At 45.0% G+C, this 25,214-nt stretch overlaps 3 protein-coding genes across 3 annotated transcripts in view; 1 reads left to right on the top strand and 2 right to left on the bottom strand.

Annotated features, from left to right (window-relative positions):
- Positions 1-11,343, bottom strand: part of LOC135400507 (ubiquitin-like modifier-activating enzyme ATG7) — a 38,341-nt gene extending 26,998 nt beyond the window's left edge. Inside the window, exons 1-4 of the mRNA XM_064632339.1 lie at positions 11,188-11,343; positions 9,458-9,512; positions 7,335-7,452; positions 3,665-3,742 (exon numbers count right to left, since the gene is read on the bottom strand). Of these exons, the coding sequence (XP_064488409.1) occupies positions 3,665-3,742; positions 7,335-7,452; positions 9,458-9,512; positions 11,188-11,329 (393 nt within the window). The 5' untranslated portion in view covers positions 11,330-11,343. The remainder of the gene's footprint in view (positions 1-3,664; positions 3,743-7,334; positions 7,453-9,457; positions 9,513-11,187) is intronic.
- Positions 11,344-15,709: 4,366 nt separating this feature from the next.
- LOC135400261 (peptidyl-tRNA hydrolase 2, mitochondrial-like) lies at positions 15,710-16,384 on the bottom strand. The gene has a single exon (XM_064632042.1). It carries the CDS (start codon positions 16,237-16,239, stop codon positions 15,721-15,723), a length of 519 nt encoding a protein of 172 aa, XP_064488112.1. The 5' UTR covers positions 16,240-16,384; the 3' UTR covers positions 15,710-15,720.
- A 5,506-nt stretch (positions 16,385-21,890) lies between these two features.
- LOC135400506 (androgen-dependent TFPI-regulating protein-like) lies at positions 21,891-23,615 on the top strand. The gene is made up of 2 exons (XM_064632337.1): positions 21,891-22,240; positions 23,267-23,615. The coding sequence occupies exons 1-2, from the start codon at positions 21,891-21,893 to the stop codon at positions 23,613-23,615; spliced, it is 699 nt and encodes a 232-aa protein (XP_064488407.1).
- Positions 23,616-25,214: the final 1,599 nt, after the last annotated feature.

The raw sequence follows: 25,214 nt of genomic DNA, 5'->3' as shown, positions 1-25,214 counted from the left end.
CACCCACTGGGTCCACACATAAACCTATTGTATCGGGCTTACATAGAAAGGGCACTACCCAGATTTTTCTACAACAGACATTCCTAACTGTTTATCGTAATGTATATGGCTTGTACAACCATGGAAGTGTCGAGGAACATTCCATGTGTATTGAACTAATGGCGCTTTATACAGAGTGGAACATGTCTCCCAAAGTATGATGCAGTATGAGGAGGATGAGTACACCTCGGCAGGCATAACTCCAAGAGGTGTTTTGTGAGCAGGTACCTATATTCTCACCAGCCTTGTTCGGCACGCAACAGTAGTAGTTAGCTGAAGCGTTGACTGTGAGAAGATTAGGAAGGTCCCCCATAGCCTGCTTAGTCTAACGTATTTTAGGGCTCTGTGAATACGTAGTCATTTTTAAACCAAACCAAGTGCGGAGCAAACGGTTGTACATTTGAAGGAAATGGTCATACATGCAAAGGGAATATAAGGCAAATTGTTATACAGTAGACTTCCGTTAATACGACTTCCGATAATTCGATTTTCCGCTTAATTCGATCGAATTCGAAGGTCCCGTCAAATGCCCGTATGCCTCTATTGATAAAAAAGTTCGTTATTTCGAACGTGAAATCAGTGCACATCGTGTAATTCGATCGATGCGTCCGCGAACCAGGCATCCGCGTCGCCCGCACCGCACATACAAGATAAAGTTCGCCCTGAAGTTCAGGTGGCAGATCGGCAGACGACGATTGAACAGTACCGATCCGTTCCGATAACCGCGAGTTTTTGTGCACCGAACGCTATCGTATTTGCGTACGTAAGCGATAGCGTTTGTGGTTCTGCGCACGCGCAAAACATAGAGCTTCGCGCATTGTGCAGAACCACCACGCATCTCTTGTGTACGCAAAGCCAATGGCGTACGATGCACTAAAACTCGAATTCATTTGGTGGTGGTGGGTGGTGGTTCGTGCCGTGCGAGGAGGAGACGTCTTTTTCTCGTTTTTGCTTTCCGTTTATTGTTCTACGTTTCACCGGGCTTTCGTTCGGAAACTGTTCGTGCAACAAGAGTCCGATACACAACGTGCGCTCGACGAGTTTCGAATTTCGATGACTTCGTGGAAGTGGACATCGTCGTCGTCAGACGTGTCCTGCCCGGGCAAGATGGCGGAAGCGAAACGGAAGACGATGTCACCGAGCGCATTCAGTGGGTGGGTGCGTGCACGCACGCACACTGCGAGCTTTCCGCGAAATCGTCTACAGTTTCGCTTCCGCCATCTTGCGCGGGCAGGAAACGCCTGGCACCGATGTTGTAGCGCGCGCGCGAGCGCTCTATGTGCAATGTGTCGAGATGCGCGTTTCAAGCGTGAGCGACAGCAGAGGAATGCACAAAGGTGACATTGACCTCTACAATTTTTCTGCCTATTCTTTAATTCGACCTTCGGATAATTCGATCAAATTTCGCGTTCCCGTCAGGGTCGAATTAACGGAAGTTTACTGTATAACTGAAATTAATATGAAGTTACGTTTCTAATCGAAATACACACACAGCACATACATAGGGCCCAAATTTTTCGGGTTATAATTTTCCGCAACGTCGGAGGGTAAATATCTTAGGCTTGTTATACAGGGTGTCCCAGAAAACGTGTCATTGAATTAGAATAAAAAAACTACGCCACCTAGAATCATGCGGTCAACAGCATTTGTTCTTATTAGGTTTTTGCCACCTCCTAATGTCAGTGTCATGTACTCCAAGTTTAATTATGTAAATATTTGTGAACTGAACTCGGAAATTTGCCAAGTAAAGGTCACTTTTTTACCCCACCAATATGAAGAGCATGCTGAATTCACTCAAATTCATGATAATTCACAGTAATATTCCCGAGCTATCCCATTGAAAAAAATAGCCGAATATCATGCTTTTCGGAGCACCGGACCATAGTACGCGATGACTTTTTGAGCGCAATCGCTCTCAGTGCGACGAAAGAAGGTTGCGAAGCCAACCCACAGAGTGATAGTAGAAAAAGTAACAGCTCCTAAAATTGGGAGAGGGAAAGCATTATCCCAGCGAAAGTCGAACGTGATAAGCCGTGCCTGTTTTATCTCCTTCTGCGATGTCGGGGAGGGCTGGGTTTCCAACCTCCTTTCGTCGGACTGACAAAGATTGCGCTGAAAAATTCATCGTGCGCTATTCTGTGTGACCTCCGTAGAGCATGATGTTCGGCTATTTTTTCCAATGAGATAGCTCCTGAATATCCCTGTCAATTATCATTAATTTGACTAAATTAGACACGCTCTTCACATTGGTGTGGTAAAAAAGTGACCTTTACTAGGCAAATTTCCGACTTAAGCTCGCAAAAATTTACATATTTAAGCTTACGTTACACGACATACACATGAGGAGGTGGCAAAAACCCAGTAAGAACAAATGCCATTGACCGCATGACTCTAGGTGGTGTAGTTTTTTAATTATAATTCATTGACACGTTTTCTGGGACACCCTGTATAATAGGTTATGTATTTTGCTTCAATAACTCGGGTGTAATCGGGTTCGACTGTACCTGATTCAACCCAATTCTGGATAAATCGGATCAAATCAGCTTTAAATCTTCTGTTTACTCAGCATAATAGTACACATAACACGCCAGTAGACACCGAGTATTAAAGACTAGTACATGCGTCAAAGAGGCGGGGTCTCTGGTTTGACAGTTTGTATGAGCATATTTATGCATTTACACAGATTTGAAAACCCTGTGTTAGTTGTGATGACTTTGGATCACGCTGGTTTAGCAGTTTTCCAAGAAATATCGGGTTAAACACTGTATTTGCCGATTTCCACCAGGGGGTAAGTATCAGGTGTATCGGGTGTAACCCTAAAAAGTCAGGCCCTACATATACACAGTGTACATGATATGTGCGTATAGATCATTGTAGGAAGCAGCACTCGCTCGCTTTTATACTGTCTCTTGTAGCTTACATGCGCAGTTTGAGAAATATTTAAAGAATATTAGTTTTGAAAGAGACATTCGATTTGAAGTTTGAGTCAAACACACAATTCCTCGCATCAGTAGTAGAAAAACCCAAATTTTGAATTTCTTGAAGTGTATTTCAATCTCTCTCTCCTACTTATCGCTCTCTTAATTCATCAACTTCTGCCAATTTCCATCACCCAATCCCTGCTCCTCATCTCTCTTTTGGTTTCAGCCAACTAGTTGGTATTTTTCGTGGTGAAAGATAGCAACCCTTATCTCAGGAGACGAGATGCAGCATGAAGTACTAAGAAATTCCTTAAATGAGGGATGCTCTATGAACTTTGAGGAGTTTTTGCCCTTGGAGGTGGCCATGATCCCAGCTTCCCTATATACACAAGCAAACAATATACTGCTACATAGGTGTACAGCAATATGTACATATTCAGTCATGCGAGTTACAAGGCATGAGCTTTCCCAGCACTCTCCCCTCTAACCGGCAATGATCTTAGATAAAAAAACAAAAAAGTCCCAAAAGCAAAGAGATATGTGCGTCACACACACCCCTGAGTTCCAACACCCTCTGAAATGGAAACCGGCACAAATTCCTGTGTCCAGTGACTGTTCAGATCATTGTCATGTCTCCTCACATTTTAACTCAATGCAAAACAAAAACACAAACAAATGCAAAACAAAGTAGCTTGTAAACTTACGGCAAAGGTGAGGACAAAGAATGGCACCAACAGTGATGGATCGCGCAGTGCATCACCAGACTGGATCTTTTCCCAAAGCTGAGAAAAAGAAAGAACAAAATACAGTCTTAGAAAGAAAGAAAAAATAATTTCCCAGAAAAATTCCAAACACACAAATTCACGACATAAAAGTATGTATTCTATGTTCTTACGATTATATATGCGCACTCCCCCCCTTTGGGTGAGAAAAACTAGGAAAACGATGACCTGCAAAATGGGTCTGAAGTGACATTTGGTAACGGCATGTCCAGTGGGGCCAAGGTGAACAAGTGCTATCTGCTCGGAGTACCCAACCCACATCACAGGGATGACAGCATGGTAAAACAGTAGTGAAATGTGTGCTTGAATCTCGCGGGCAAGTACGCTGGCAAGGCAAACTGTGCAGTTTGTGGAATAAAAAAAAAATTAGGAGGCTGAAGACAACACTTGTGTTATTGGATGGGAAAAGTGGAAGGTGCAATCTCTGGCAAGAATCAGCCGAGTGCACATGAGCGTCTCACGTCCCACCTTCTCACACATTTCCTGCACTGTGGGAAGATTCTGCACTCGTTGGCTTATGTCATGTGCAGCATTGCTTTCACATCTTTGACACGGTTCCCTTAGAAGTCGGCCCAGGACACACATTCCTCAGGGCGTCAGTCACGACGTTGCCCACATCTGTGAGGCCAACAACGGCGAGCCCTTACACCACCACCTCACATACTGGTAAAATTTTGTCCTTGATAACGTCTTTGAGCATACATTCCTCGTCGATCTCCACTGGAGACCCCTTGCTCGAGAAAGCTGCTCATGCGAATACTCGATAGGAACAAGGAGACCAACACAGGCTGAACAGGCAACATGCATGGAAGTGCAGATCAAACGGCCTAACGCAGAGCAAGGCGTACATGCTGATTCCTGAGTACGAAGTGGTTTTTACTTTTTACAAAGTGTTTCATGTAGTCTGGGGTACCTTGGGGCACGCTTTTTGCTAGAATGATTTGAACAAAAGCTTCTGGTAACACAGACACATAATTCAAAACAGACACATGTACTATAACGGGATACTACCTGTTGCACTAATGACTCTGATGAATGTACAGTGACACAATGTAAAAAGGCACATGTTATGTTTGCACGTAATTCCAAACATCCACGGATGACAACCGAGAAATAAAGGTGATGCGTAGTGTAAAAAAATATGGTAGACATGGCCTCAACTTTTATTCCCTCAAAACTGCGAGAGGCTTGTTGCACCGGAATTTTACTTTGTCTCAAACACGGAATATTTCACTTCTTCTAGCTTGCCAGAGCCCACCATTTAGGGTCTGAGGTTTTCGGGTTTTACACGATTCTTCCCCGAATTTACCCCCTGAATTGGACATTTAGTGATTCGGGTAAAACCCGATTTCTCCCCGAACCAGGGGTCCTATTGTCGCGCGGCGCGGAACCACGGCACAACTGCGGCGGTAGGAGAGAGGGAGTGTCACCGATGGAAGGAGGTGACACCGCAGCCATGAGGACGAAACGTGTGAGAAGTTTCCTCAGTGTCAAAATGACACACGTACATACCGTGGCCTTGTACGTGCGTCAAAGTAACGACACCTACAGGGTTAGTCTCGCAAACGTTACACATTTTGATCGCATCATAAAAATAGAAGACTGGGTTTATCCAACACCAAACTTTGCAGACTGGTAGCCATTTGTCTGAAGTTTTGCTCTAATTTTTTGTGAGCATTATGGTCCTGTAGAAGAAAAATTAAAAATCAAGCAAAATTTCACTCTATGCATTTTCTATGGCCTATCTCACTCAAAAGCCGCCATTTTCTGCTGTGTGCACTTCATTTTCATTTCACCACACACAGGTGGCATCAGCATACAGAACAAGACTGCAACAAGAGGTATGGAGGACAGAACAAAGACGTCTAGATGCGACGAGATCAGCTACGGAGCTGATCGTGATTTTAATTCGGCCGCGAGCCTTGCGCTCACTTCCTCTTTCTTGTGGCGAGAAAGAGGAAGTGAGCGCAAGGCTCGCGGCCGAATTTCTCGCCACAGAGGATTGGTGCATAACGTCAGAATCGGCATGTCACATCGTTGTAGGCAGCGCTACCTGTGTGAAGTGATGTGAACGTGAAGCAGACACAACAAAAACTGGTGGTGTTTGTGGGGGATAGGCCATTGGCAACGCATGGGGCGCGATTTTGCTTTATTTTTAATTTTCTTCCTACATGACCATAGAGATTACAAAAAATTAGAATGAAACTTCAGATAAACGGCTATCAGTCTACAAAGTTTGGGATGGGTCAAACCTAGCCTTCTATTTTTACAGTGCGATCGAAATGTGTAACGTTTGCTAGAATAACCCTGTAGATACAGAAGGCGGAGAGGAGGTATTAATACCTCCTCTCCCTCCTTCACTACGTGGACACATATAGTCAGAATTCGTCTGCTACAGTGGTTCGCCATTCTGCCAGTTCAAGAACTCGCAAATGATTGCAGCGAACTTCGCAAATTTGAACCTGTAAACTAGAAGGGCGACAGGCTTTCCAGCAAATGAGTCTTGAAAAAAAAAAAATGTCTAACCGTTTTGTGTTTTATTTTGTTCCCCATTTAGTGCGCAAGGACGTTCATTACTCGCAGACGACAGCGGCTGATGGTGGCTCGTCTCCATGGCTACGATAGCTGAAAGCACGTTTGTCATTGGCTACGGTCGTTGAAAACACGACCCTGATTGGCTGACTCTTAACTGTTACGTCACGTCGACGAGCGTGCGGGCTTTCTGTATCTACAGGGTGAATTTAGCAAAGCTTATACATTTCGATTGTGTCGTAAAATATAAGATAACGTCTCCGGCACTTCAAACTTTGCAGACTGATAGACATTCGTCTCAAGTTTCAACCATTTTTTTTTTCAAATGCTATCACTTTGTAGAAAAAAGGTTAGAAGCAAAGTCTGAAACAGCGAAAAAAGTTTCTAAGGATCAGCAGAACATAACTGTGACCATGCTTGTTTTCGGGACTTAACTGTTACTTCCAGAAGCCTTTATCCTGTGACGTGATATTAGATACGATATCGAAGGGCAATTTTGCAAACATTCGAATTTGATTTGTATTTGAAAATTTCAATATTCGCATGCCTCTAGCATTCTCCTTTGCATTTTGAACAAAAAAAAAAAAAAAAGGGAAACTCCACATAGTTGCTGTTTCCATCATGTAGTGAGATCCGTTGCCGCAACCACTCATACAACATAGTGAACCAATGAAAAAATGGCTAGGAAGCAAGCGAGCTGGTGAACCAGCCATTATGCTGTTGATTTTGACAAGATAGAAATTAATATGCTTTAGAAAAACATTGTCTTCTTCCAAAACATGGGCAGGACAAAAGAAGCAGTGCTGGGTAATGTCAGCCCGGTGTTGCTTTCAGTGACCTCTTGCTTCTAGGAGTTGGAACACCCGCATCGTTGTAAGATCTTCACACTTTTGGAAGGAGATATTTCGCACACATGTTCCTGACAGCTGAAAGGCTACAGATATAGCACAACCTTTGTGGTGATTTTGTGTTGGAATCGCACTTCAATCCATGTAACTGCAGGCACTTGGCAAATGCTCCTGTGGCTACAGTGTCACAGCGATTTCAACAATGATCATACCTTGTCACCAGCGTCTTTCATGAGCTTTGCCTTGTCTATTTCCTTCATGGCATCCAAAGTATTCATGTTGCATAGAAAGCCATGAAGCGGGCAGCTGGCTGGAGGAATTTCTGTATCTCTGCAGAGATGAATTGCAACAACTGAGCATACTACGTAGTAGAGCCTTCAGTCATGTTACCAATGATAAAAGAGTTGTGCCATTGGAGAACACTGCTCACATGCACATTACAAGTGGCATACACCCCATAAAGTGCATATTCACATGAGCGAAGTCCCCAGGGAAGATTCTAGTGGAAGAAAAAGCAGGAAACTGCTCACAGAGACCAAGTTCTGCCCCATTTTATGTTCAGCATTCACATGGTGCCGGAATATCGGGAGTGGCGTATTGCGCACTTAGCAGACGACACCACCAGCATTTTTCTTCCTGTCGTCTGCTACGGAATATCTTGTGGTTGTGTCGCAGGATATTCCCCATGTTCATCAGTGTACGTGAAGACACAATGTTGAGAGCTCACGTCACAGCAGAAAGATGACGTTTTTCGCATCTTCTGCTGGAGTATTCTGTGGAATGTCGCACGCGTGAATACACGGATAGGGTAATGTATTAGGACAGAATAGTGTTCTGGTGACCCATTGACTTGCTCAAGTACGAGTTCTTCAATAAGGTAACTCAGCAGCTGAACATTGTATCCTATGGTGTGGTACAGTAGTAGAAGTAACTGTTACACCCTTGATCAACAGGGGCCAAGGTGGCATGGCCTTTTCAGTAGTCGCATTCTCTCACAAGAAGTTGTTATTAAGGGTGGAACAATGTCATTTCTTTTATCTGTAGTATCAATATTTCATATGGTATCAATAAATATCAACAAGATATCGGTGTAATGCCTATACTCTTCTCACAGATGTTGGCAAAGTATCAATATGTATCCATAAATTACTAATGTTTTTAAATGATATTGTAATCGATGTTTATTAGTATTCAGTTTCAGGTATCAATATTATTTATCATTATCAAAAAATTTGTACGTTTTGTACCTATAGTTGTTAGTCACTGCAAGAGAATATAGGGACTGATTGTGGGAAATTTCCTTTTTAATTCCCCTCACCAGGTATTGTTTTTCCCTGTGCCCAGACTCGGGTTTTTTCAGTATGGAGTTGCCATTCCTATTACCCACAGGGTCGGTGCATCAAAAAGGCATTGAAATAATTTTGCATTGCTCTTAATTAACTAGCTAATTTAGATTAATTTTGTAACTTTTAACTTAAATGAAAACTTTGGGTAGTTGGTACATAGATCCAATCAACGATCAGTGTGAAAGCTACAAAGGAAAACCCTTTCTCTTTGTACTGCGTTTTGGCATGGTTGTTGAGTGCATGTAACTTTTAATCGAGAGAAAATGGGCAATTCATAAAGCCTTCAGGAACCGTGGATTCAGTTGTTTGCAAGGGAGTACCTCTTCTGAGGGTCTTTTTTCCAGATTCCAAAAATGAACAATTTGCCAATATCATGGCTTAATGGCAGGTACAGGAATTAAAGACTTTTTGTTTGCTCACAGCACACTCGAGGGGGCTAGTGTCGTAGTGCACCAAAGTCCCAGGTCAGAATTGTCGCGTGGTACTCTCAAAATAGTGCATGCTTTTTTTCCTGAGGTACTTGATCACAAGTGACTGAATCGGGTGTTTCTGAAGTCACCCTGCAACGTTTTCTGTACTATTTTTCTCCAACCCAAAGCCAGTATATTTAGGAACTGCCTAATTAATCTCAATTAATTCACTAATTAAGTGAATATAAAACTGTTATATTAACAGTTATTATGATTATCACTATTAATTAATAGGTGTAACACTAAAATATGGGGAGCTGCAGAGGACGACTGCCAACGAAAGCCCGTTAGTTTCATTGTCATCTAATGCACCAGTTAGAAAATAGCATGTTCTTAAAGTTTCGTTATCTAGAGCATCCTGTGGGTGCAACATATACACCAATGGACAAACAGAACATAAACATTTCCAAAAGCTCGATCAAGTGGTGGTACATGGACAGCTCACTTGTCCATTATCTCTTGCCTCTGCACAAGTTACAAAAGCAGCAGTAGTGTCGGAGCCATATTTCTTGTACTTACAGCTGGAAAGCTTTGTAATCGAGGTTGGCAAGGGCAGGCAAGCCACTGGCTAAATCTGCAAAGATCAAAGAAGAAACACTACACATGCAATCTAACTGGTGTTCAAAATAGAATTGATGACACGAAAAAGCAGACCAATAAGAGAGGTGTAGCAAGGTTTGTGACTTCTGCTTAACAATAGGCATTCAAGATAGGATGACGAAAAGGGCCACATTAACATAGTAAAAGGGCAACGCAGCAGACAGTGCTGTAAACCACAAAACAAAAATAAGCATGTGTGATACCCTGGTGGTCGTATTCAGCATGCGGCACATGCAAATATAAAAGCCTCTTGCTTAGGGCAAATTTCTTCGATTTCGAGGACAAGGTCCAGCCCAACACCCTTTTGGGGTCAGTAACCTGACTGTTTTAAAGTAGCACAGAAGTCATTTTTAACAACCAGTTTTCTTCCTATAAAACTGTTAAGTAGGCAAGTAAGATGCACCATGTGAAGTAATTTACACCACGGAGTCATAATTATCGCAGAAATTGAATTTAAAATACGCCGCAAAAAGTGACCGTGCGCAACGGCGGTGAAGAGCAGTACCAGCCTGTGATCTGCCTGGAACCTGGCGCTGACGCTATAAGGAGAACGCTCGCTGATTGGCCTAGAGAAATGTTGTCTGCTACTTCGCTGTACGGGGTTCTGATAAAGCCTTTCTCCTTGCTCGGTAATGCTTTGGCCGCTCCTTCTATCCTCAATTCTCCGGGAGAACTGGCAAAACTGGTTTACGGCGGCTAAGGCACAAGGCGCTGACCCTCACTGACCAGAGAACCAGAATGAGTTCTCCTTATACCGTCATCGGTGACGTGGCATCATACCTCCTCATCCTCGTTATAGCTGGAGTGGCGAGTTAAGGGGAATGCGCGGAGCTATGTTTATGTGAGTTTTTTTCTGGGAAACAAATTGCAGACATCAAAACCTTTCGTGCTATTCGGTATAATGACACACACACTTTCATCAGATGTCTTAATCTGAAATTTTTTTGGATGGCCCTCTGTGCTCCTTTAAAGTAGCACAGAAGTCATTTTTAACACCCTGTTTTCTTTGTATAAAACTGCTAAGCAGGCCAGTAAGATGCACCATAAGAATTAATTCACCCCATAGTCATAATTATCGCAGAAACTGAATTCAAAGTATGCCACAAAAAGCGACCGTGCACCACGGCGGTGGAGAGCAGTACCAGCCTGTGGTCTGCCTGGGACCTCACGCTGATGTTACAGGGGCCATGCTCGTTGATTGGTCGAGAGAAACCTTGTCTGCTACTCTGCTGTCGTCTGTTACTCGGCCGTTCGGGGTTCTGAAAAAGCATTGCTCCTGGCTTGGTCACAATTTGGCTGCTCCTTCTACCCCCAATTCTTCGGGGGAACTGCCAAAACTGGTTTCGTCGGAAAAGGGACAGGGCGTTGACCTCCACTGACCAGCGAACCAGAACGAATTGCCCCTGTAACATCATCGGTGACGTGGCATCATACTTCTCCTCCTCGTTACACCCGGAACGGCGAGTTAAGGGTGAACGCTGTTTATGCGAGTTTTGTTTTTCTGGGAAACAAATTGCACACATCAAAACCTTTCGCGCTATGCGGTAAAATAACACACACTTTCATCAGATGTCGTCATCTGAAATTGTTTCTTGATGGCCCTCTGAATTCCTTTAAACTGCCAGCCACAAAAAAGTAAGAGAGCTCACTGCATGAATAGGAAGCCCATATTGGAACAGGTGAGTCATCCAGTCTGTAGATGTTGAGTATACGTTGAGTAAGCTCATACCAGAACCCAGTGTCCAGAGCAGAGGCAAAAGGAACATACTGTAGGCTCTCTGGGTCCCCCATCAATGCCTCATTCCCAGGAGCACTGCAAGTAGTAGACGTGAGGCACATATTGTTACGACAAGACTGCAGCAAGATATGAGGGTTTTGTTCGAAGAATTTATTAGGGCGCACTGAAAAAATTGGTGAAGATAAGCTGTACCAAACATACATAGCGAAATGTTCTGTACCGCGAAACCAAATACAAATTTCTGACATGCAAAACACAGTACTGAAATTTAAATTACAAGATCACTAAATATCTAACATGCATGGCCATAAGAATTATGCATTCACAGTAACATGAAACGACGGTTATTAAGTGCACTCACGTGGCAGTGCATCACGTAAAACAAAATGGGAAAAACTTGGGGTCAATGTTGCATTCAAAACTGAGGCACACCGTCAGTAATTCTTGTAAACATTGATGATGAACGGAAATTGAAATACTACATCAATCACAAAGCTCAATATGTACCATGCAGAAATATATATCATTCCCATGGTGTACCATGAGCATATTTATACCACGGGAAAGGAATAGGAATTTATTACGCAATAAAGTTAAGCTGATAAGGGAAGCCGCTGACAGGTGCATTAGCTAAGTTTCAATAGGTTTAATATTTTAAAGATATTTTGCTATTTATTATTGAGTTATCTTTATTATTTTAAATTTCAGATTTCCATAGATTACATGGATAAGATTCAGCCCTTTCACGATAAGAAGCAATATACAGGAGAACAAAGATTTGATATCAGGCGTCCTTTGGAAGCTTCTGGTGGTATAAAAAAGGGGTTTGGAAATAAAACATCTTGGTTAAGTTCAGTGCTTCTGTCATCTTTTTGTTCCTGTTTCTAAGCAGTGGGGCATTTATCAAGTAGACATCTCCCTGTTTCTAAACAAACGACCTCATAGTGCTCGACAGCGGTTGAACGGTTCGGTCGAGTTGAACTACACTCGAAGCTAGAGGCGAAGAAGGTCGTGCCCGAAAGCTACAGTCTTGAGGGGATTACGATGGTCCCTGAAAGGGACGCGACCTTCGGTACTACTTTTCTTTCAATAGGAGGCAACGAACAAGTGTCCATTAGTGGAAGTCCTCCCCTTTCTATTTGTTTTGGTCTGTCTACCAATGTCATGATGATGTTACTCGGGTAGAGGTTTATCTGAAGAACTATGCAACCAAATTTTCGTCAAACAATACAATCTAACTGTGAAAACACCATGTGTATTGATGTACCATTTATCTCAACATAGGTGCATATACCAAGAGATTAAGTGCACACATCCAGACTGTAACTACATGTATAGTGATTGCTACACCTCATGAGTGTCTGGCTCAACCAGATTATGCTGGTTAATTTTTATAAGTAAAAAAAAAAACTGCTAACCTGAAGAAAATGGGGTAACATGTGTTCGATACATCATTTTCTTCTCTCTAGTTTGAGCAATAGTGAGACAAACTCATACATTTGACACAAACTTGTACACTCGACAAAAAGAGCGAGTGTTTGAGGTTTCCAGTGTCTTATGGCTCATTCACGTAAGATAACAAAAATATTTTACAAAAGGATCTTGTACTGCAATGCAGGGCAGGCAGGAGATACAACGACATGTGACCGAAGTCAAGTACTTGTCACTGAGCTTCCCAGGCAGCAAAACATGTTGGCCCAGTAATTAATAATAATTGGGTGTTTACGTCGCGAGACAACTGAGATCATGAGCGACGCCACAGCGGTCGGTCTGTGGATTGCTTTTGCCCACCTGAGGGTTCTTTAACGTGCGATGAAAGCTCATCACACGGCACCCCGTATTTAACGTCCCTCGCGGAAGACGGCGTGTCTAAGCAACTTGTACCCTGCCACCAAGTTGCTGGCGTCCTCGGCCGGGTTCGAACCCGCGATCTCGGGATCAGAAGGCGAACACGCTACCGACTGAGCCACCGAGGCCGGTGTTGGCCCAGTATTGCCAGCCGACATGCTATGCTGCTTGGGGTGTCTAGAGATCAGCAGTATACGTCGCTCGCACGGCTCTCATTGGTGACTTCCGTATACTTCACCGAAATTAAGCATAGTATTTCACAGCGTTACTCTTTTTTTTTTTAAATTGCATAATATTATGTTGGAATATTATGCGACATAGGATCCTTCTTATTATTAATCATTATGCAGTATTATTACTAAGCAGCATGATTTGACCTGATGATTACCGTAAATTATACTACAGCCATTTATAATATCTGCACAAAAAAACAGGGCATAGCACAGTCACAGAGGTTTTGCAGCTGAGGGTGCTAAGGTGGTTGCCTTGCCTGGTTACCCCTGAACGTAGAGCTTGGCATGAGGTTAACAATTGCAGAACATATATTCAATAGGTTTCAATAGGTTGGAAAGCCGGTGGGCCGGTGAGACTAATTAGAAGGAAATCCCCAAATTGGGAGCCACGAATATTTCTGAAGCAGACTGAAATATCAGTTGTACCCAATCTCAAAGAAATGTGCTACATGAAGCAATTGTTTATTTTTTTCCCCCAGATCCCACTTCACTACACTTGAAAATTTAGACTCAAGGCCAGACTTTTTTTTTTTTTTTGCTTATCATCATCATACTATACAGGGTGTTTAAAAAAACGTGTCATTCGGACTTGATAAAAAGACGGGGCGACGGAAAAATACTGGGTAAACGGCATTTGTGTGGCAACTGAATTTGCATTCTTGCAAAAATATTTTCATTTGATTTTAATTAAAAGAAAATAAATTTCTTTAATTGAACTCCAAAATTGCCCAAGCCAACTAGAGTCACTAAATAAGCTACGCTTCAGAGTAGCGACACTGTGCCGCCATGTTGTTTCGGATGACCTCGAGCGCCATCCATTTAGCGCTCTTCGAAGTGTCGTCTTCTTCCACTGCTGAACTTCCACTTCATCTATTTCTACTGCCAAAATAGAGGTGGGGCTAGAGGTCATCCGAAACAACATGGCGGCTCAGTGTCGCTACTCTGAAGCGTAGCTTATTTAGTGACTCTAAAGTCAACCTAACATTTTTTTTTTACAGGATTAGAGAGCCCGTAGCAAACTTAGTCTGATCCACCAAGAAATCCGCTCAATATTGCAAATGGAACTGCCCAAAAAAAGTCCCAAAATTAAGGCTTCAAAGTTTCGGGTATTCAACGGCGCACCAAATCAGTCGCAAAGATGTGTGGAGAGGAGGACATGCTCCTGCCCCCATGAAAGATAGAAGGTCGAAAAAAAAAAGGAGGGCGGGAAAAAAGAGGCAGAATCATTTTTTTGCCACTTATCAACGTGTGGTAGAATGTCATCCGCCTTGTTATCGGCGGGTCTCGTCCTCCTCTCCGTGCATGTTTGGGACTGGTTTGGTGCGCCGTTGAACACCCGAAACTTTGAAGCCTCAATTTTGGGACTTTTTTTGGGCAGTTCCATTTGCAATATCGAGCGGATTTCTTGGTGGATCTCACGAAGTTCGGTACGGGCTCTCTAATTCTGTAGAAAAAATGTTAGGTTGACTTGGGAAATTTTGGAGTTCAATTAAAGAAATTCAATTTCTTTTAATTAAAATCAAATGAAAATATTTTTGCAAGATGGCTAATTCAGTTGCCACACAAATGTCGTTTACCCGTATTTTTTTATAAAGTCCGAATGACACATTTTTTTGAAACACTATAATAACATGTGCAGCGTGCAAGCCTCATCCAGAATCGTGGAGTGGGTTGGGGCAGCTTTCTTTGAAGGTATTGCTTTGAAGAGATGACAAACTCTTCGTAAATTATATTCCTAGAGGTAGTTGCCTCGAAATACATTTTGAAACCCTACCCACAAAAACTCTAAGTGCACAAGCAAGTTCAGTGGCGATACACAAAATAAGACAAGTTACTTCTCCTACTATTATTGTCCAGTGCCTTGCACATAATGCGGAGATTCTCACTTTGAAATGGCGTCCAGGCATGCTTACATGCTGAAAAGGGTGAAGCATGTGTACATGTTGAACGGCATGAGAATGTCATGTTGAATGACATTTCATTGGTTTGATCATGCCTCCTCATAAATTGGGCTTCAAGTTTCTACACACTGCAAGCTATTAAATCTGTAATGCATGATCTAAGGACTGCAGCTGATGGAAAGGACAAACCTACAGCTCTCCAAATAGCTGGCGAGGTATGCTCCCATTACATGGCAGTGATGTCACGCAGTCGTCAACACATCAGGTACAAAAGGTCATACCTTGCAAAACCATAAAAGTAAAGAGACATAACACTCTGTCTATTGAATTCCAGATTTATATGACGACAAGAACCACAATGAAAACAACTATCAGTATGACATAATCAGGCATAGCTCTGAGATACTGTGAAAACAGAGCATCACAAAATGGTGGGCAGCCCTCTACAGTAAAGCAGTTCTCTCAATACAGTTTGAGATGTTTCGTTATACTATCAACCAAATCTTCGGGGCCAGGTCCAATGCCTAGAACTGTTTTTGTTCCGGGAGCAATCTGCGTGCGACCTGCATCTCGTATCAGACTGGTAGTCAGTCCCACACTGATAGCCTTGTCAGCTAAGGCCATCATTTCCTCTTCGCTTGAAACTTTCAGCACAACTTTCCTCTGTCCGTGCATCTCCCAAATCTTCAGTATGTCCGGACTACGCTTAAGGAGTTGCTTGTAGGCCACAACAGAAGCATGCGAGCACTGTGCTGCAACTTTTCCTTTCTCCATCTTGACGTTGTTACGAACAACGAGAACAAGTTTGTATTCGCCCCCGTAAGCACCTTCGTCCTCTTGTACGAACGAGCCGGGTGCCAACCATTTTCGAATACTTTTTCTAACACCAAATCTCATGCCCAAAATAAAGCCGAGCCCGATACCCGAAGTTACGCCGACTAAAAATGACATCTTGCTAAGAGTCTCTACTAGATTATTCATCGCAGTAGTGCGGTACACGGCGTTGACAGCTTGCTATGCAAACGCTAATTCCTTAATTGTTCGTGGGATAACTACAGAGAGGCGAAAAACACATGATATCATACGAACTTCTGAAGCCACGACTGAATTGAAAGCATCTTACCTCGACACACCGAAAAGTGGATGTAAATCGCACCCGTATGCGGACGAGCATGTTGGCAGACCACTTTCAGAATACCGCGTGACCGTGATTGTCTGTCGTCTGCTACCGTTGGCTACGTCAACCATCGTCAGATCAGTGTCGTCAACAGAGCAGTAGCAGTGTTGCCAAGCCTGATTCCGCTGTCCCTCTTTGAATTTCCCTCAGAAGCCACGCTCGGCCACGCTATCACGGTATAAGTTTATAAAGATGTCGACGCGCATACTTTCGTCGAATGAAGTTTCATGAAAACACTCATTGCGCACCTCAGTATGGAACAGGAGGTGCATAAAATATGATATTCCTCTGCAAAAAGAACATGCCCATTGAACACTTGGGCGATGAAGGAAAAAATACACAGTCCAGTGGTCCAGTCTGGTATAGTAATGAGAACACAATAAGTCCAGGGAATGGAACTCTTCGGAATAAAACTTTAATATTCACAAGGGGCAGAAAACACATTTATTAGAGGGAAAGGGAATATTCCCAAGTTTTTGTGCAGGAAATGTTCAGCAGAAACGGGCTATATAGCCTAACACATGTGGTTTACCCGCCTCTTTTTTATGTTAGTTATCCACCCCACCCATGTTCGACGATACACCTGACAGGACCCAAAGCACTATCTTTATGAACCAGTGTCCCCAAGAACACAGGCAGTGGCGCACATTGTCTTCACTTCCCGCTACTGTCTTTGCGCCTCCGATTGACTGTGCATCCTGGTGACAAGTTAACAATCTCCCCTCACCAGTGATTTCCCCAGAAATTCACTGCTGGTGGGTGCCGAGCTTTCAAGGGGGGGGGGGGGGTATACTTGGTGAAGGTTCCACTTATGGAATTTTTCTTGGACACGGAAAGAATCGTGGCACAATTGTGATATATCTGCACAGCTTTCACGTTTTATTTGTACATGTTATTACGTTAGAACACAGTACATTAGAATATAGATTCATTATGAACGGCATTTCAACATTAAGGTCCATAATCGCACGACTGACAAAGAAAAAAGACTAGCACCTTGTCTCACGGAGCTCAATGAATACCTAGCAACCAAAGGTGAAAACCTTGGGCGAAAAAAGCAGAACACCTTGCTTGATTGAGTTGGGCGCAAATGGTTCTTGATGATCCACATTGAGTTTGCGTGCCTGCACGCATTTTTGCTCGTATATGTGCGCAATATATATATGCATTGAACAGTCAATTTCAAATGATTTTGGACGAATGCATGGTACGATCATCTGCATGACTGTGGTCCTACAGCATAAGTTTGACAGTACAGGATGTAATTCGCTGCGCCGGACTCACTACCAGGACGTGTTGGTGGCCGAGATAGGTGGAGTCACCTGAGAAATTTCACGGGGGGGGGGGGGAGGTAGGGAAATCCCTGCCCCTCACTTGACAAAGAACAGACCTCGTTCGAAATGTCGTGTTTGTATAACTGCTTTCTTGTTCATACGCACGTTCATACGTGGAACTAATGGCATACCCAAGGGCAGATTCAGGATTTTTCTTAGGGTGGAGGGGGGTTCTGTCTTGGAAAGCGTGCTATTTAATACCAAAGTCTATTGATACTTTATGTAATGACTGAAATTGAGGGGTGGCAGGACATCCGGAGCCCCCCCCCCCCCTTAAATCCGCCCCTGGGCATACCAGACAGGTTCGGTGGGTAAAAGGTAATCATACAATCCTGTGTCAGTGAACAAATAATGAAACTACCAATATATATCTCTACCCCAGAAAATTTATCGTGACGTTGGTAGACAGACTGAAACCGAAACAAATTGGAAGGGGAGGGTTGGGTTCCACGAATGGGCACTTATAAACCTCTACCCGAGAAACGTCATCATGACGTTGGTGGACAGACTGAAACCGAAACAGATCCGAAGGGGACAGCTGGGTTCCACGAATGGGCGTTTGTTCGCTGCCTCCTATTGAAAGAAAACTAGGACCGAAGGTCGCGTCCCTTTCAAAGACCATCGTAATCCCCTCAAGACCATGGCTTTCTGGGGCGTCCTTGTTCGCCCCCTAGCTTTAAGCGTACTTCAACTCTACCAAATTGGTGGCGCTGTCGAACATTATGACGTCATTTGTTTACAGACAGGTAGAGGTCTATTCGCTGCCTCCTACTGAAAGGAAAATAGGACCGAAGGTCGCGTACCTTTCAGAGAGCATCGTAATCCCCTCAAGACCGCGGCTTTCGGGCGCGACCTTGTTCGCCCCCTAGCTTTGAGCGTACTTCAACTCTACCAAATTGCGTGTCTTCCCATTTCGCCTATTCCCATTTTGCCTAATGCTTCTTAGCAGATTATCTCGCCATCCCTTAGCAGGTTCACCGACCTCGAACTGCAGGGGGTCCCATTTGGCCTAATGTATGCTGCAGACAGTCCCACTTCGCCTACTAATGCGTGTTACGTAAGAAAGAAGGCGGTCCTCTGGCATGCTGCCAAAAGTCCATTTCGGATCTTCATATAACTTTAGATGCAACCTTGTTGGTTTCATTGAAGCATGAGGTCTGTATTTATAATTCATATTACACTAGGGTTTCTTCCCTCATCTGTTGGTTCACAAATATAGACTGTGCAAGAGTGAAAACATAGTTTTTATTTACATTTTTTAAATTAAAAGGGCAGCTTTCTTTTCTGCACTTCAAAATTCTTCCAAATTTGCAGCTCTACTCAATATGCATTAGATGTCCCACGGCATCGAGGTACGACATCATGTCCCGTTCGCCATTCTGAATTATTGACTGCTCAATGACATTCTTAAGTAGCATCACAACTTTTTATTAATTCCAACGCCCTACGCCGGCTTTTTCAAATGACCCTAAGTGATTTGGGAGAAATTCACAGCACACCCTGGAGGAGACTAGAATTTGTACGACACCGACCAGAAAAGAAATTCCTGTCGGAAAATATTTCCGTGTATAACTCCCACCGTTAGATAATGCGCAGGCCCTCTTCAGAGCACCTTTTTACCGAATAACGCGCGCGTTATACACCGGAAAATACGGTAGTTAGGTTGAACGTGGGTTAAGGCGTCTCGCTCGGTGGTGTCGTGCTAACTGGGAGGCGGTGGGTTCGAATCCTACCACCGGTTGCGCTGTCTGAGGTTTTCCCTGGGTTTTCCGAAAACTTTCGAGACGAATACCGGCACAGTTCCCCCTGAAGTCTGCCCAAGACGCATATTAACCCCCTATTCCCCCACTCCTTCCTGCTGTCCTCTCTCCATCTGTTCTCATCTGTACGTCGCTCATAGCCACCTCTCATCTCCACATAGCCACATCTCGCTCATAGCCACCTCGCCGTCGCTCATAGCTTCGCGGCGCTAACACGAAAGAAAAAAAAAAGGGTTAAATTAAACACGACTATACTGACACCAGTTTCCATATTTAACATCGCTCAGGTGACACTGAACATGGCTCGAAGCCTTGTTTCATTCGTCATGCTGTCCATCAGGAGTCACTTATGTAAAATGTTTGTAAAATGTTTTTGTTATATTTGTACATTATATTTACACCTTATATTTGCAAATGTAAAGGGTCTTTGTTTCGGACGACGTAAGGTAGTTGTTCGACGAGCACATTCATTTCTTGCACACGTCATCATCGGGTCGGAGCGTGTAAGTAACGCCCACTTGCCGACAGTCCCGTTTTGCCTAATGAGATTGCACCGCAGTCCCATTTCGCCTAACGGCTGTTACCCCTCCCGCCTCTTTAATCCGATAATCCGGGTTAGGCAAAATGGGAATAGGCGAAATGGGATGTAACCCCAAATTGGTGGCGCTGTCGAACACTATGACGTCATTTGTCTACGAGAGGTCTATTACCACCAACACAGGGCAAGCACAGTTTTTTCAGCATAATTGGAAAAACAGGGAAAAAATGGTGGAGGGAAAACAAGTCGGATAGCGTTTTTTTTTTTTTTTCTATACAATAAAATACAAAGGGACATAGGTCAGTTAGTGCAACTGGTATAGCTGGCGCACAGCTGATATAACTTGCGGATACCGGCATCAGATTATAGTCGCACCACTTGCACCAGTCGGATTGCCTCTGGGTCACCTTTTTATTTTTCCCGCTTTCTAAGCACTTTTGTTTCCTTTTTCTTTTTTGCATCGCGTTGTGGTGGTATTGTTAATGCGTGCTGTTTCGTGGGCCTTACCGGGAAAGTTCCAGGTGGGCCACCGCGGTTTGAAACGTCATGGGCCACCCAGCACGGTCTGGGCTGGAGCAAGCTATAATCACCTTTCACGACGAGACCAGGAGGTGACGCGGGTTCGAATGCCTGCGCCGGCTCTGTTGTCTAGGTGTTTTACCTGTGTTTGCTTCAGGCGGCTATAAGATGAATGTCAGTTCTATGCGGAAGCAGCACGACGGACCTCTCGCTCGTTGGTGGTAGCCAAGGTCGAGCTGAAGACTGGGAGGTGGTGGGTCCGAATCCTACCACGGGCTGTGCTGTCTGAGGTTTTCCCTGGGGTTTCCGAAGACTTTTCAGACGAATGTCGGTACGATTCCCCCTGAAGCAGGTGCAGGACGCATACTAACCCCCTGTCCCCACCCTTCCCGCTGTCCTCTCTCTGTCAACGTCTGTACTCCGCTCAAAGCTGCCGTTGCTTAGCAGCGCTGACATAGCTAAAAGGTGTTCCATGCGAGGTCCGCAGAAGACGTAATTTGTCCATCGAAAAACATGCCGCCACACCGGTAGGCCGGGAGACGTGGTGGTGCTGCTGAAAGGGCTAGCCGTCGTCAGCCGGTAGGATGGTGAAAGGGCTTGCCGTTGTCGGCCTCACGTATGTGGGCAACGTCACGACTGACGCCCTGGGCCGACTTCTAGGGGAACTGTGCCGACATATATCTGAAAGCGTCTGAGGAAAACCCAGGAAAAACCCTAGACAGCACAGCCGGCACCGGGATTCGAACCCGGGTACCGCCCAGTCTCGACGTGACATGGCTAGCACGCTAACCACTGAGCCACGGGAGCTCGTACCAGCCGGTAGGATAGCGCTCGGTAATAACGCGCCACCAACCAACTATGGGGCCACCTAACGAGCCCCGTGTGTTTGTAGCTCTGCCGAAGTTTCGGTTTGGGTTTTGATAAGTGGCTTCCATTTCGGAGCCGGTGCTTGTAGCTTCGTTCTTCGTGTACTATGTGGCTGCAGGTCTGGGTCCAGGAAAGTGAAGGAGAGACCGCGGCGAGTGTGTTCCGGGTTTTCTACAATTCGTCTCGATGCTAGTCGTTGCGCGCAGACGAAGAAGAAGAAATTTGGAAGAGTCGAGGAACCATCTTTCATGGTTATTTCACCAGCAGTCTCCATCTTCTCTTCTATATCCAGCAGCTGGGATGAACTTTGCAGAGTAATGACAGGACGCCACTCTTGCTGAGCCCAGGATCACTTGAGCATCCATAACACCACCTGGACGAAGCAGAAAGCATTTATTTTTTTCTTGAACACATACGCAAACAGCCTGCATAGCGGCATGCACCGCGTTATCAATAGCCCAGGAGTAGTGAAGGCCTTCCACTTGATTGCGTTCACTACGTTCGCCTTCACCATCTTCTACTTCAAGCGGTATCTGGACATTCCTCAGCCGTATCCCAGACACCGGTTGTACGGACGAGCCAAGTACGCGTCGCACTGGAACCTAACGCTTCTCTGCTTCATTTTCTGCTTGTCCTGCGTCATCGACTGGGCTCCAATCCCTTTCAAGGGACAGCTATGTCACCTACGAGACCATATCTTTCTGTCTGTGTCTCTCCCAAGCTGTGTCTTCGTACCCACCTTCTTCTGGTCTATGTACCACGTAGACAGAGAACTTATCTTCCCAAGGTGAGCTGAGCCACTGAAGCATAGACAGACGAACACAAGACGTATAGGCCACACAACGTCCTAGTTGCGAACAGGGCCTGCGAGAGGGAGATCAGCCGGAGGTGGAGCCCGGGGGCCCGAGCTTCTCAGGGGCCCGCTCGCCCCCAAGGACGCCTCCGCCTGGTGCTACGGTTGGTAGCACCAGGAGACGTGAGGATAGGGGGCCCATAATTTCTCTCGAGGGCTCTGCTTGCAAACTTGAGTGAAAGAATGATTAGTGCTGGTTTGGTATCGCGGAAGCTCATATATAGGGTGTGTACAGAAAAAGTAGCCCCAACATTTTCGCACACAGCGGGTCCCTTGCTTTCCGAAAGAACTTCCGTCTGCGCACGACGGCACATTTATGCGATGAAAATCAAGAAAAAAATCGTGGTAACCAAACTCTGCGCAACGAAATCGTTGGCCACGCGAACTTTGCTCCATGTATTTCCAATGGGACATTGCAGTGTAGCACAGTTGCGTCGCCCTACCGCTAGGGGTGCCACCTATGCAGAAACGAAACGAAATCTGGCACGCCTAGCGGTAGCTAGACGAAACTGTACAGTGATTTTGAGTTTGAGAAGGACCTGTCCTTGTGTATGCTGTTTGGGATGGTCTATGCGCGTGGAAGTCGTAGTCCCCGTTCCTCCTTGAGAGGTGGCTGTCGTATATCGCAACGTTGCACCTGTCTACGAGAACTATCGAAGGCGTATTGCTTTCAAAGGCAATTAAACCACACTCCACGTGAGATGAACAGGGTACGCCACAAATACCGGTCAATTGGCTGGATGACCATGAGTCATTGAACCGGCCGGGAGAGCACTTTTGAAGATCAAAGGAGTAAAGCTGTCCCCTGTCCCTGAGGCTCATGCTTGTAATTCTAGCCCGATCATTGTTTTCACAGGCTTTTTAAAGTAACTTACCCAAGCCTTGCGCTGTGGTAATGGTTGTGAAAATCCTGAAATAAGTAAACAATACACAAGGTATTTTTTCTTTATTCCGTCACAGGTGCCTGGAACTGTACTATCCGACGTGGCTAAACCACTTGATCCATACGGCCATCCTGCCTTTCGCCCTCTTGGAGGCTATGCTCTGTCGCCATCGGCAACCGTCCAGGAAGGGGGCCTTCATCACTCTCTTTGCCTATGTTTCTTGTTACGTTACCTGGCTCAATTACCTGGGAATCGTGCACAGCGTCTGGGTGTATCCTGTATTCGAAGTCCTCTCCACAACTGGCACCATCGCCTTCATAACATCCGGCTCTGTGGTCATATTCATTTTCTACATATGCCTCGAGAAGGTCAATATCTTATGGTGGGCACACCAAGGGATGCGCTTGGACGTCCATACTCGATAGCGTGCCAATTTATGGGGAACTATATCACACGACTTTTCGCTGCAACATTGTTTAGTGCTATTTCACTCTGTGTTTAATCTCAAAAGAAATGCCCGACGATAGTTACGTACGATACGTTATAGTACATTGTCAAGTTTTCTAGCAACCGAATTTCAGAAATTGCTCCGCTAAGCGAAAGTGACGGAGTCCCGCATCTAGCAATGCTGACACTCCTCGTGGCGCAGTCTATTAAAAAAAGCTACAGCTACGCTAACCAGCTCGCCTGAAATCAATTTCCCTTCTGCGTTGTCCCCTGGAATTTCGTGAGATAAGGGCCAGTTCTCACTTGGCGACGCCCGACGCGGCGGCGTGAGCGGGCGGTGGAAATAGATGCGCATTTCCGGAGACGGGAGAGGAGAGACGTCGAGCCAAAAAAAAAAAACTGAGCAAAAAAAAAAAAAGTGAACTGGCCGCCAGTTCTGACTTTGCGACGTCCGACGCGGCGTCGTGAGAGGGCGGCGGAAGTAGAGGCGCATTTCCGCCGCCCCATCAGCGCGCACGATTTTCATGTTCCCACCACAGTGGCATTCTGTCGTCCAAAGCAGACGAAACATCAGGAGGCGTGGCCTTTCTGTGTCACCTTATTGGTCGACAGCTGTCGTTCACGGCCGCTCTCGCCGACGTCGTGAAAGAAGTTCGGCATGGCAGTTTTTTTTTTTTTGGCTCGACGTCTCTCCTTTCCCGACTCCGGAAATGCGCGTCTAGTTCCGCCGTCCGCTCACGACGCTGCGTCGGGCATCGCTACGTGAGAATTGGCCCTAAGACGCCCGTCGTCGAACGCGCACGGTTGGTGCATCCTCGAACTGGGATTCGGGGTTTTGGGATTTACCCGAAAAACATACGCCGGTAAAATGTAAAGCAAATCGGATTTATCCGAAAAGATCCGCTTTTGAGGGTTCCAGTAATAAGGTATTGCAACATGCACGTGCCGAAGGGTAGCACTGCGGTCCACTTATTCCCAATCACGTGATATCTTGATGTGATTGGGAAGCGCATCGTTGGCGAAACAAGCGCATGTCGGTGTTTGCGTCGTGTAACATCGTGGCTTTCGCGTTTAGTGAGGTGAGGTCAGGGTAGTATCTACCTCGCATATAAAGTTTTCCTCCGTATCTCCTTCGCGCAATGGCATCCATCATTGGAAACAATCAAAACAACCCATTATCGTCGGCTGCCAACCACGGGTCGTGACATCTGCATGGCGTTCTGACATACAGGGTGTCAGAAACACGTAAGAAAACAGGTGCTTCACTATAGTAGCATCTGTTTCTTAGTCAAGTAGCTGAAAATAGCGCTCGTTTCTCTTTTATCGCTCGCTTTAAATAAAATTGCTGGACACGTTAGAGCAAACACCCTGTAGATTGTTTGCAAACAGCTAGTCGGTGCTAATCGAGAGCTGAGCAACAAAAGCCATGCCCCGATGACTGCGAACGCGCGAAAGTCGTTAATGACTAAGGGAATGCTGGACACCTTTCCACGTTCACACGATCATCCATGAAAACCGCGGAGGTCGCGAAGGTGTCCAAAACAGCGCCGCGGTGATTGGCTCGATTCGACTTTCGC

This window comes from Ornithodoros turicata, chromosome 7, assembly GCF_037126465.1.
Source record: "Ornithodoros turicata isolate Travis chromosome 7, ASM3712646v1, whole genome shotgun sequence".
In the NCBI taxonomy this organism is placed as follows: Eukaryota; Metazoa; Arthropoda; class Arachnida; order Ixodida; family Argasidae; genus Ornithodoros; species Ornithodoros turicata.
The sequence above is the reverse complement of the archived record's forward strand: the minus strand, read 5'-3'. Positions and strand labels throughout refer to the sequence as shown.

Excerpts from the sequence above, each read along its gene's own strand:
- LOC135400261 (XM_064632042.1), bottom strand. The coding sequence starts at position 16,239 with ATGAATAATCTAGTAGAGACTCTTAGCAAGATGTCATTTTTAGTCGGC.
- LOC135400506 (XM_064632337.1), top strand. The coding sequence starts at position 21,891 with ATGCACCGCGTTATCAATAGCCCAGGAGTAGTGAAGGCCTTCCACTTG. Across the intron at positions 22,241-23,266 it reads AGAGAACTTATCTTCCCAAG|GTGCCTGGAACTGTACTATC; the intron begins GTGAGCTGAGCC and ends ATTCCGTCACAG.